Here is a 12,244-nt window from a genome sequence, read left to right on the forward strand (position 1 = left end):
GGCCTTATGTATACAGAACAATATCTTGCCCGGTCCTGTGCCATCTTTATGATCATTGGTATGTTTGTGCCCATTCTGTAACCCATCTCATTGAAGGTTTCCCTTGTTTTCAACATGATGTCCTTTTCTAGCAGTTGGTCTTTCCTGACAATGTGTCTACGGTAAGTGTGTCGAAGTCTCACCATTCTTGCTTCTAAAGAACATTCTGGCTGTATTTCTTTTAAGACTGATTTGTTCATTCTTCTGGCAGTCCATGGTATACCCAATATTCTTCACCAACACCTTAAATTCAAAGGCATCAATTCTTCGGTCTTCCTTATTCAGTGTCCAGCTTTCATGTGCATATGTGGTGGTTAAAAAGGCCATGGCTTGAGTCGGGCGTACCTTAGTCATCAAAGTGACATCTTTGCTTCTTAAAACTTTAAAAGATCTTTGTAATATATTTACCCGATGGAGTACATTTGATTTCTTGACCGCTACTTCTGTGGATGTTTATTGTTGATCCAAGTAGAATGAAATCATTGACAATTCCAATTTTTTCTTCATTTATCATGATGTTGTTTATCAGTCCAGTTGTGAGGATTTTTGTTTTCTTCACGTTCAGGGGTAATTCACACTTAAGGTCTTGGACCCTCACACTAAGTGTCCTCAGGTCACCTTCACTTTTGGCAAGCAGGGTTGTGTCACCTGCATACTCATGTTGTTAATGAGTCTTCTTCCAATTCTGATGCCCTATTTTTTTATTCTTCATATAGTCTGGCTTCTCACATAATTTGTTAAGCATACATACTGAGTAAATAAAGGGAAAGGATACAACCCTATTACACACCTTTGGACCCATGAAGTATCTATCCAATTGTTCTGTTTGAAAGACTAACTCTTAATCTACGTACAAGTTCCGTGTGAACACAATTAAGTGTTCTGGAGTTCCCATTCTTTGTAATGCTAGCCATAATTTATTATTACTACACAGATACCTATGCACAGTCAATAAAACACAAGTAAACGTCTTTCTAGTTTCTCGCCTTTCAGCCAATATCCACCAGCTGTGATGTCCCTTGTCCCACCGTCCTCTTCTCAATCTGACGGGAAGTTCTAGTAGTTCCCTGTCAGTGTACAGTTGCAGTCGTTTTTAAATTATCTTCAGCAAGACTCCACTAGCACGTGGTATAATGATACTGTTTGGTAATTTCTGCTTTTTGTTTGATCACCTTTCTTTGGAACGGGCAGGGATATGGATTCTCTCTTCCAGGTGGATGGCCCAGACTCATCATAAGTTTATTATTCACTTATATTTGTTTCTACTTGATTTTGTACCGAGTGGTTTGTGTATTTGCAGAAAACTTTAAAATGGAAATTTTTATATTACTTGGTCCTTACACAAATCTTGATAGATAACAGAGCATATGTTTATTCTCATTTATGAAATGAAATTTAAACATTGAATGCAAATTTAAAAAGCTGACTACTGTGCTGTAGAGCTAGTACTTTAACACCGGTAACCTGGCACATTAAGTGTTCCTCTCACTACTAAAAATTAGTAATTTGTTCAAACAAACAAAAAAGATGTTATGTTCTTAATAACATGCTGGGATATCCTATATACTTTTATTGTATACATTAATATCGTTACTGCTCCAGCTGTCTAGATTTGCAAATTAAAAACAGTGTTGAATAATGAGGACTTATTTAAGCACCAGCAATTAAAAAAAAAAAAAAGGACTTTGAAAGGAAATCAATCAATAAGAACTAATACACTCTGGCCACCTTGAAATAATATATTAAGTAATCTCTTCTTGATAATGCAGGATCTGTTAGAATCTACCACTGTACTATGTTGTGGTGGCTGTTAGTTGCCATCAAGTCGAATGTAGTAATACTCTGTACTCTTCAAGTCTACTAAATCAAACAGGTCTCTACATGAATTATCTTATACTGTTCTTCTTTACAGACACTCTTGCAGTAAACATTTTCTGTGTTCCTTTTTTTCATTATTACTGCCACTTCATATGGATTAAGTGAACTTCGCTAAAGAAGTCTCTTTTAATTTCTAATTTATTACTGGCATTCTTCTGGACACCAAGTAACTCTGCTTCTTAACATCTGTGCATAAAATAATGAGAAATAGTTCCTAAGTGTGAAATTTTGATCTAAGTTCTTACCTTTTCATTTCAAATTCATAAGTACATAGTCTAAAATGATGGTGTCAATCATTCTCTTAAAAAATTAAATATTATTAGATAATAGATTTTTTAAAGATCTAACCAATTCTGAGCATTTGGGGGGCTTTTAAATGAAATACTCTCAGAGAATAAAATGCTGATTTTTATTTTGCCTTTAACACACTATATGCTTAAGTCTTAAACTAAGAATGAATTATATTTTAACTTAGAAAAAGAACTGTCAATAAACCCTCTTTTAAAAACCATACGTTTTTAAAATGTCAACAAAACTTCTATTCTCTCCTCCAATATTTAGATTTACTATTGCAATATTTGTCGTATATAATAAAAGATAAAAAAGATTATCATGAGATCCTTCCTCCTACTGGTATTTTCTTCATACACAGCTACAAACATCTAAAATAGAAGACTTTATCAACAGTTGCAACTTTCTAGAGATCTGTTGTAAGAGCTATAGGAATGTTTAAAGTTACCTGAAAAAACAAAGAATATTTAAAGTTTAAAAATACCTCATCACCCATCTGTGGCACAAATGGACATCTCCGGGGAATAGTATCTGTTATCCATGTTGAAGGCAACCATTCTTCTAACGTCAAACCATTTTCGGACAGTTCTCCCACGGCCAATCTCTAAGGAAGTTTAGAACATTGTCAAGTAGTACTATCATAAAACTATTCTCTAATCTGCCCTTCAAAAATAACTACAGAGGTAGTCGTAGGAGTCTCTGGGTGATGCAAACAGTTAAGCATTCATCTACTAGCCAAAAGAGGTTGAACATTTGAACCCACCCAGAGGTGCCTCAGAAGACAGTCCTGGCAATCTGCTTCTGAAAGGTCCCAGCCTTGAAAACCCTATGGAGCAGTTCTACTCTGCACACATGGGGCTTCCTTGAGTCAGAATTGACTTGACCACAACTAACAACAATGTAAAGGTATTAAAAATATATATATATATGTATATATACACATACACATGCATATTAGCTCATGTGATATTTCTTCTATTTTATCTTGGGGCATTCAAACACCTTGCTAGTCACACTTTTTTTTTTAAAGAATAAGTACTGTGTCTTTAAAAGAAGTAGATATATACTCCTTTATATTTGCTTTATAAACTGTAAGCACTCATTATCATTAAATATTCATTGACCTAACTTCTAGAGCTCCTAAGGGCATAAAGAATATAGGTAAGATACCACCTGCGATGACTTACTGTACTTCATCTCTGCAGAATTCTTTTTTTTAATAAGTATTTTCTATATCTGCCTTACTGTTCTGTTTGTTTGATTAATTCAAAAAGAGTCAGTCATACAGAAGATATTTTCATTTTGTCACACATGCAATAAATGTCAACGATCCCTAAGTTGCCTTCCCCAATGACTACAAAAGGACATATGTCTGGTAAAGGAGAGGGTCAGCAAAAATGAGGAAAACCTTCAAGCAGATGAACTGACATGACAGGCGCAACAATAGACTCAAACGTATCAATAATTATGGAGCTGGTGCAGGACTGGGCAAAGGTTTTGCTGTTATACACAAAGTTGCCATGAGTTGGAGCTGACACAACAGCAATTAACAAAAAGTTGCTTTCTAGCTCTACAATTCATGTAAGAGAAAGGAACTACTGTTATATTCATTTGAGATAACTAGAAGACTAAGGAATAAGAACAATTCTATCTACTGGTAGGCTAGCATCAAATCATGTGACCAAAATTTAAAGGGAAGAGTCTATAATATCCTGATCTTATATTTAAAATTTGTACCTCATAAATCTAGTAGCAGACAAATCCTATTATAATAACTTCAGGCAAAACAGTAAAATTGAAATATTTCAAGTAGTTATCAGTGGCTCCAAATGTGGCACTGAATAAAGGAACCCATGGTATTAGCTTGCTGACAACTACGAAATCAAGAGGGAGCAGATGAATCAAATTGCACTCTTATGACAAAAAAATTGTTTTCACCGTGATATATCACTGCAAACCTCAAAAGTTCATCAAAATTACCTTACGAATCAGATACATGGCTAAATCCATTTTCTTTAGCCAATCTGTCTACCACATAAAACAATGGGTCAGTGTAAATTTATCACCACTAAGGAGGGAAAAGAGAAAATTTGTGGGCAAATGGGTGGCATTCTCTTTGGTAAAGCATCCCCAGATGAAAGGAGGAGGTGGTAACAAGAAAGAAAGCTATAAAATCCAATTTAAAGTAATTTATAACCCTAAAGCTAAAGCAAATAAAAGCTCAACAGATGCAGATAAGATAAACACTTTAAATAAGACCAGATGTATTCTTTAAATTTTTCAAAGCTTTCTGAGGATAAAGACCCTACGGTATCCCTAATACTTAATACTACAAACACAACTTATATTTGTCAAAATAGCAGGTTTAAAAAAATTTCCTTTATTTATCCAAATACACTTTCCATTTACAGTCTTTTGGGGAGCAGAAAATACGTCCCTTGTTATTTTATAGCTAAGTACCTCTTACTTTCATTCATAGGTTAAAGAATTCAAACTTTTTTTAAGAGTTGACAGAACTTTATTTCCGTAATATTCTCTCTTCCTTTCCTTCATATCTCTCAAATTAACCAGTCTCAATACATAATAATCCAATCAAAACTACTACTGACCTAAGGACCAACTAATTATGGTTCACACACAATTAATAAAGGCTTTTTACAACACTAGTATCGTACTTTTTTAGTATCCTACTTAAGATTCATATTTACTTTCTGGTCAAATATGAATATTTTTGTCACTCTTATTTCATATGATGTTTTCTCTAGGCTTTCTGTTTACTTCCAGCAACAATTAACTTGGATGATTAAAAGATAAAGGCAACTAACAGTCTAATAAATTAAATATTTTATAACATTACACTTTTTAAGTAGTAAAAAATAAATTCCCTTAGACTGTCAAGAAAAATCTGATCATGTAATAACATTAAATGCTCAAAAATATTTAGAATATAAATAATCCCATACACTAAACATCTAAAAATCTGAATATATTCTGATATACTCTATTTTACTACTGTGTACTTTTGAGTTTTTTTTTTTCCCTATTATTACTTCCTCCACAATGATGTACTTCTAAAATGTGTTTCAAGTTATTTTCATAGAAAATATTAAGCTTATGACAAAAAAATTCAACCTTTTGCTTTCGTTCTTTGGGCTTCTTTTTCTTTGGTGATGTTGGTCCATCTTTTTCTTCATTTACTTTTTTCCTTTCCTTTTTAATCTGTTTTTGCTTCTGTTTTTCAGATTCATCTTCTTCATCTGAACTGCTTTCTGCTTTCTTGGTTTTATGTTTAGGAACTTTCTTTGGTGGCTGCAGATTAATTCCTGCATCTGCTGTCCAGTCAGAATAATCGCTAGAGTAATCACTAGAAGGTGAGACGGTATTTAAAAAACATAAATACAAGATGTAATTTTAAGCCCATGTTTTATGAGATTCTTAAAAAAGAGAATGACAGAACAGTACATACTAATGAACTAAAAAATAATTTCCCTAATTTTCAACTCATCACCTTGGAAATAGTTTCTTAAAACTCTGTAGGTTTAACTTAAATGTCTTAAAAAAAAAAAACAGCAAATTTGTTTGATTTCAAGAAAAAATTGAGTTCTGTTCAAAATATTACGGGGCATATAAAAATAAGGAGCAGAAAACAGCTTTCTTCAATTCTAGAAAGATAACCTTGGATAGCAGAGGAGGTGTCAGTGTTGAGAAGGAACATGGAGATTCCTTTCTTGAGGGAAGGTGGGAGCTCATTACAGGGGGAACTCCCTTACTAGAATGTTGGTACTCTAAAGGTAGGTTGGATACTGATCAGCTTGAACTGGCAGAGTCAGAAATATCCCCACCCCATTGGAAAGATTGTGCTTGCCAACTTAGCATGTAAAGAGGAAATTTCATTTAGATAAAAGCATTCTACCTACACACACTTTAGGAATATTTTATACTTCAAAGCATTCCATAATTGAGAAAACCACAGGCTTTACTGTTTCATGTATCATTACCAATCACACTTGTCGTTTCTTTTCAGTTTACTTTCATAGGCATAAGCTTTACAGAAGTGATATTGTTGCAAAAATTAAGAATGCATTTATGTTATTTTCTATTATAAAATATTGTTGATAACTCCTAGCAGTGAAGCGCCAGATTTTTCTGGAGTTTTATCCTCCTCACCTCCATGTCCAAATATTCTTTATAGACTCTTACCTATATGTCTTCAAGACAAAACATCACCAACCAAAACCAAACCCAGTGCCATTGAGTCAATTCTGACTCATAGCGACCCTATAGGTCAGAGTAGGACTGCCCCACAGAGTTTCCAAGGAGCGCCTGGTGAATTCGAACTGCTGACCTTTTGGTTAGCAGCTGTAGTACTTAATCACTAAGCCACCAGGGTTTCCCAAATCATCACAGATAAAGATTTAATAATCAAGGTGTTTTCTAGCATGATTTCAGTTTTAAATTTAACATGATTTCTAAGAACTTAAATGAAAAACATTTTCTTAGCACTCTACTGAAGAACTATCTAAAGGTGGGAACACATCTACAGAGCAAACATCTATCGAAGAATAATAAGCTATCCTCAACTAAGGAGCGTTTATTTATACTAACCCCAGCCCATGCCTACTGAAAATGAGACTTGTCAAATCTTCACAGTCAACACCCTCTGGAATACCCAGCTCTTTTAGAAGATTTGATGCTGCCAGGCTTAACTACAAACCCCAGAGTCCAGATTCTTTACAACTGCCCCCAACTGCTGAAGCCACCACTGTTCTTTCAATACAGGAATTCCTACGTTGTCTCACACTTTGAGATACTCTATTTTCATTGCTGAGGCAAAAGAGTCTCTCCTTTATTACCCTGTTCTAAATACAGAAAATTAACCAACATAGCCATGGGCACTTGCATATCATTACTGGGAGTCATTGCTGTGGGAACTGGAAAGTTTTTGAATCTAGAACTGATACAAGGAATCCTTACAGCCTGCATCTCGTAGTTTCCCTGACTCTTCTATTTAATAGCCACTGCTACACAGGGCTCTCCGAGGAACTAATCTTAACTGTACAAAGGCTATACTCCTTGCTACTAAGACCTTCCAAGTTTAGCCAAGGCTTTTAGCCCTACAACAATGTGAACCACAATAATATGGACTTGAAATCCTCACTTGCATGGTAACTAGGGTGACAATAGTAGGAAAAATAAAAGTTTACTGCCACTGATGGATGAGAATATTATTAGTATTCCACAAATTCTACAGGATCTCTTTACTTTTATAAGTTGATGCTTAAGTATTTCTCAAGATCAGTGATAAAATTACTTTGTTGTTCAGTATTCTAAATAACATCAACAAGAAATATCAACTAAGATCAAGTCAAAAGCATCATTTTGCAGATCTAGTTGTAAGAACCAACTTGTTTGTCCTACTAGAGAAACAGAGAAAGAAAATGTCCTAAATTTTAGACAACAAAAATATTTAGAGAACCAACTTTAAACCCATAGAAATTCTAAAATGTGTTGCTGGTTAAAAAAAAAAAATTTTTCTGCTTCATAAAAAATTTTCTATTACATTTTGGAGAAATAAAAATTCGTTCACTCACCTAGAACTGCCATCACTGTGCCATGCTCTCTCTTCTTCTTCAGATGTTCCACCACTAACAGCAACTACTTCACCTTCCTAAGAGATATTAAATACATATTTTACATAATTTTTAAAAATAATATTCTATGATTATTTAAAAGTCATATTAGAATATTTAAATTAAAAACTGATTCAAAGTAGTTACAAACACAGTTTTTACATTTTTATACAAAGTGAGAAATTATTAAATTTATCCAAAGATGTAAAACTTATTAATATTGGATTCAGAGTAACCATCAGATGATTAACAGACTTTGATTTTGTCTTCTTAGTCTCTTAACATACCTTCTAAATGAGATGATGTCAAATTCCACGGTTAACATATGAAATTAAGTTTCACTTTTGGGGCCTTTTAAAAGCTAAGTTTTCTGTGCTCTAGATGCTTTTAGAACCTTAAAATTTGGCACATTTATATTTTACTTATTATTACTAAAATAGCTTTACCATATAAAAATGATATTCCACCTCTGGTCTTATTTTGGGGCCCTGGTGGCACAGTGGTTAAGCGTTTGGCTGCCAACCAAAGAGTCAGCAGTTTGAATCCACCAGCTGCTCCTTGGAAACCCTATGGGGTGGTTCTACTCTGTCTTATAGGGTTGCTATGTGTTGGAATCTGCTTGACGGCAATGGGTTTGGTTTTTGATTCTGTCTTATTTTATCCAAATAGTAGATTAAAAGCTACCTAACATTGTTTCTCTTTAGTAAATATTCACAAGTGAAAGTAGGATATTAATTGTAAAAGCATTGTTTTCTTAAAAATATATATATTTTTCGTCACAAAATCTTACACAATTTCCCCCTTGCTTGAATAAGTGTTATGCTCCAGTCCCTAACAGGAGCACACATCTACTAAGCTTTCACTGTATGTTACGAACTATTATAGGCACTTCAAATTATCTTACACATTTCATCTCGTTTGATCTCCACAAAAATACTACTGGTTATGGGGAGTTTTTTTTTCTTCTTCTTCTTTTTAAAGAAAGGCTAAGAAATTTGTCCAAACTGCACAACTAATAAGCAACAAAGCCTATTTTAAACCCAGGTATTTTAGTACAAAGCCTATACCAACCTCTGCAAGAATGGTTCAATACTATTACTTGCTGGGTACATTCAGATTACTTTTCAAGAGGGCAAGAGGAGGTATTCCTTTTCTATTTAAATGAAACAGTATGTTTTGGGAAGAAAGTTTTCCCATTTAAATGTAATAATGAAAAGTATACATTATATGACTATTCACAACACTTAAAAAACTAAACAAATATGAAAAGATCAAAACCCAATGGGAAATTTTATTTAGCAAATTTAATCTCTGGTCAATGTAACTGAGAAAAAATCTAAATAAATGATCTGATTATTCCCACCCTTTGTATATTACTTGTTTAAATAGAAAGAAAAGAAACAACTATTTCTAAGTTTTAAATACAAAAGAGCATTATACTGAAACACAGAATATTTGATCCAGAAAAACCCAGGATTCTTTCCATTAACTAACATATTATGCCCAATGTGGTATTTCTGTTCTCAATGCACTCTTCCAGAAATTTATTCAGCTACTCTAAAAAGATGGTAAAATAAAAACAAATTAGTTTTGAAGGCAAATGAAGAATTTGGTAATTTTTTCTTTATGTAACAGATGTATTACTGGCAATACATATTACAAGTTTCTAGTAAACTGAGTATTTAAAACATTTTATAGCAATTTTATATTTTTAAAATATTGTAAAGGTTTCAAAGGAAGAAACATTTTACAAGGCCAATAATTAGCCCATATATATATATTATGTTTTGTGTGTATATCCAAATTTTTATGTGTCAGGTTTATATTATCAGTATATTTTATCACTTTGCTAGAATGAACACAACATTTTGACCTGGCCATACCAGGATCTTAAAGGCATCAGGAAACTTTCAAATTATGAATCTAACTACTGTCCTGTCTTACAGAGGGTACACTGAGCAAATTTCCATATATGTCTAACATTGAAAAGCACAAGGCTTCCAAGCTGTGTAGTAGTCAATGTTTAAGATCACTGGGGTCTATGACCTAACCGGGGTGCAGGGAGAAAATGACCGTTTTAAGCGCTGAGTAGGATTTATTTGTGGTGGCAAATTCATTCCCTTTGCCAAAGGAATGTATAATTTAGTAGGGAAAACATTTATAGAAATAATTATGCATAAGGGAGAATACAAAAATTACATTAAGAAAACTATAAACTGATACAACTAACCACAACTGTTGAATGTCTATGGATTAACTGTTATAGTTACAGGCTAAAACGTCATGGTATAGTTTAAAAAGCTTGGCTTTAGTGTAAAAGGAACCTGGGTTTAATTCCCCCATACCATTTAATTCCACCGCCACTGAGTCGATTCCAACTCATAGCAACTCTTTAGGGCTGAAAAGAACTGCCCCATAGGATTTCCAACGAGCCGCTGGTGGATTTGAACTGCCAAGCTTTTAGTTAGCAGCCTATCATTTACAGTGATTAACAGCTAGGGCAGCTAACCAGAAGGTCACCCGTTCAAATTCATCAGCTGCTCCTTGGAAACTCTATGGGACAGTTCTACTCTGCCCTATGAGGTTGCTATGAGTTGGAATCGACTTGACGGTAATTGGTTTGGTTTGGGTTTTATCATTTAATGGAGCCCTGGTGGTGTAGTGGTTAAGAGCTTGGCTGCTAACCAAAAGGTTGGCAGTTTGAGTCCATCAGCCGCTCCCTGGAAACCCTACAGGGCAGTTCTACTTACTCTATCCTACAGGATTGCCATGAGTCGGAATCGGCAATGGATTTGGTTTGGATTTTTATACTATTTAACAAGTGAATGTGTAATCTAACATCTTTGAACCTCAGATCCCTCATATATAAAATGGGAATAATTCATATGGAATTTCTCTTGTGGGTTTGAAATTATGAATGTGTGTGTCAGGCCTAGAACATACATAATAGGTCTGCAGTCATTTACTGAACCTATCAGTATCATTATAAGACCTGAAAACGTCATCTTTGAGCTATATCCATAAATATATCAACGAATGCAAAGAGTTAAAGTCAAAATAGAAACAGAAATTGAAGAATGTGCCCATGAAGCTGAGATCTTACATCTGAAGAGCTAGTGCCGTTTTCTATCTCTTCTGAGGGTCTAGGAGTCTCTTCCAATGCAGATCTGGTACGATAACTGTGTTGATTTGCCTGTTGCTTTTTGGATTCTCCAAGATCTAGGAAATGCTCATGAGCATGATTCTGGAAAAAAGTAAATTGCATTTATTCAAATTATGCTTAAAGAGTAGGCTTTTTATTTTTAGTTTAACAGTTATATTTTTATTATTATAAAGAATTTATTCATATTTAAGATATCATCCAGATTATAGTACCAGCTCAAGTATTTTAATATTACATTAAGTCACAGGCTTGTGATGATGTACTGAAATTTCACTTGTTGATAAGTTATAAAAAAAAAATTTTTTCTCATTAAGTGATTTAGACTTAAGGATTCATGATAACAGACTAAGCCAAACATTGAACTCTCCTACTCTAACACCAAACCTATGGAAATGATATAAGAAAGAGGATCACAGGCTGTGAAGCATACATACAAGGCAAAGGCAAACTGAAAACCAAAATGTGATCCTAAAGCTACTTTGCCACTATGAGAAGAGGACATCAGGTGGCTGGCTGGTTCTCTTTGCTGAAGATAAATGTAGGAAAAGTCTCCCACAGCAGATGAGAACACAACTAACAATTATCTGGAAGTCCCAGACCCTGAGATAGATGACAAACTCAACAAATACAAAAATTCATACCAGAATAATTAAATAAATAAAGCAATCTCGAAAGAGAGATAAAAGAAAATTGTATCCATTAAGTAACAGCAGAGTCTTGTCTCATAAAACCAGGAAATTATGAAAAAGAATCAATAAGAAATGCATAAAATAAAAAATAACCACTAAATTTGGAAGGAAAATAAGAACTGATAACAGACAACCACATATATGTAAAATGTGTATCTTTAAGGTAGAAGATGAAATATAAGCTAACAATTACCCAAAACTTAATAACAAAAACAAATATCAAAAGCTTTCAGACTGAAAAGGTTTACTAGAGAAGAAATTAAAGAAATACACAGGGGGTGAAAACTGAGAATATTTTTTTTTAAAAAAAAAAAGGAAAATCCTAAAGATTACCTTCAAAGAAACAAGTCAGACTGACATAAGACTTAAGGAAAAGGAGCACTATCTTTAAATTGTTGAGATAAAATAATTTTGAACCTATAATTGTATCCTCACTCCTGAAAATGAAATAAACACATTTTCACACACAAAGATACACGATTTACTCTACATAGTAAATACTAAAGAATTTTCTAACTTTGTAAAAATCTTGTAAAAACCTTGGAAAATATGTA

The 12,244-nt window shown here is 33.7% G+C and overlaps 1 protein-coding gene across 7 annotated transcripts in view; it reads right to left on the reverse strand.

Moving 5' to 3' along the window:
• The window catches only part of PHIP (pleckstrin homology domain interacting protein), a 145,949-nt gene that overhangs the window by 39,119 nt on the left and 94,586 nt on the right, over positions 1–12,244 (reverse strand). For all 7 annotated transcript variants that reach the window (XM_064288234.1, XM_064288248.1, XM_064288240.1 and 4 more), the window contains 4 exons: positions 10,942–11,082; positions 7,800–7,876; positions 5,341–5,572; positions 2,693–2,812 (listed from right to left, as the gene is read on the reverse strand). In XM_064288234.1, the coding sequence (XP_064144304.1) occupies positions 2,693–2,812; positions 5,341–5,572; positions 7,800–7,876; positions 10,942–11,082 (570 nt within the window). The remainder of the gene's footprint in view (positions 1–2,692; positions 2,813–5,340; positions 5,573–7,799; positions 7,877–10,941; positions 11,083–12,244) is intronic.

This window comes from Loxodonta africana, chromosome 1 (assembly GCF_030014295.1).
Source record: "Loxodonta africana isolate mLoxAfr1 chromosome 1, mLoxAfr1.hap2, whole genome shotgun sequence".
Classification (NCBI taxonomy): Eukaryota; Metazoa; Chordata; class Mammalia; order Proboscidea; family Elephantidae; genus Loxodonta; species Loxodonta africana.